The sequence below is a fragment of the Diaphorina citri genome, unplaced genomic scaffold (genome assembly GCF_000475195.1).
Source record: "Diaphorina citri unplaced genomic scaffold, Diaci psyllid genome assembly version 1.1 scaffold4155, whole genome shotgun sequence".
Lineage (NCBI taxonomy): Eukaryota > Metazoa > Arthropoda > Insecta > Hemiptera > Psyllidae > Diaphorina > Diaphorina citri.
In genome coordinates this window covers 12,293-12,925 of record NW_007381554.1, presented here as the reverse complement: position 1 = coordinate 12,925, position 633 = coordinate 12,293, and the positions used below count along the sequence as shown (strand labels likewise).

General features: G+C 39.2%; 1 protein-coding gene across 1 annotated transcript in view; it reads left to right on the top strand.

Moving 5' to 3' along the window:
• Positions 1-222: 222 nt before the first annotated feature.
• The window catches only part of LOC103520837 (Golgi to ER traffic protein 4 homolog B-like), a gene marked incomplete at its 5' end in the record, with an annotated part of 11,121 nt that continues 10,710 nt past the window's right edge, over positions 223-633 (top strand). The window contains one exon of the mRNA XM_008485933.3: positions 223-342. Within this exon, the coding sequence (XP_008484155.1) occupies positions 223-342 (120 nt within the window). The remainder of the gene's footprint in view (positions 343-633) is intronic.

The following is a 633-nucleotide window of genomic DNA, read 5'->3' as shown; positions in this document are numbered from 1 at the left end:
TCTATCTTCTTCCTCTCTCGTTACCTCTTCTCCTTCCCCCCTCCTTCTCTCCTCTTTCTAAAAAGTCTTCATTTTTGAATTGAATTACTTTAAGTACTTACTTTTAAAGATGAGTGTTTCACCGCCGTTTTTTATTTCGTAGCGATGCTACATTAGACGCATGTGGTCTGTGTCGTAGCATACCCATCCCGTAATTTAATTGTGACTTTTGTTCTATTTCAGAAAACAATTATGTGCTGGCCCGATACCACTTCCTTCATTCGACAGACGGGCGGAACTTTGCACTCATGCTAATACAGGTGCATAGAGAACGCGGCTATGCCAACGAAATAGATTCCTCCAGTATTCCACTCATTAGATGACCATCAACCCTTTCCAACACATGTCATTAGACCCCATCCAGCATTTCCCAGCGTGCCTGTGATACTTGAAGACATCCAAACAAGCCAACAAATTCTCAATCCTGCTGCAACCGGAATACATCCCTCAATCTCTGAAATCAAGAAATCAGCAATAGTTCCTGATTCAACAAATCTTCGGCTACTTGGGTTCGATCCTTAAGAAATGGCGTCGATCTACTACTTACAAAAAAAAAAAAAAAAAAAAAAAAAAAAAAAAAAAAAAAAAATCTTT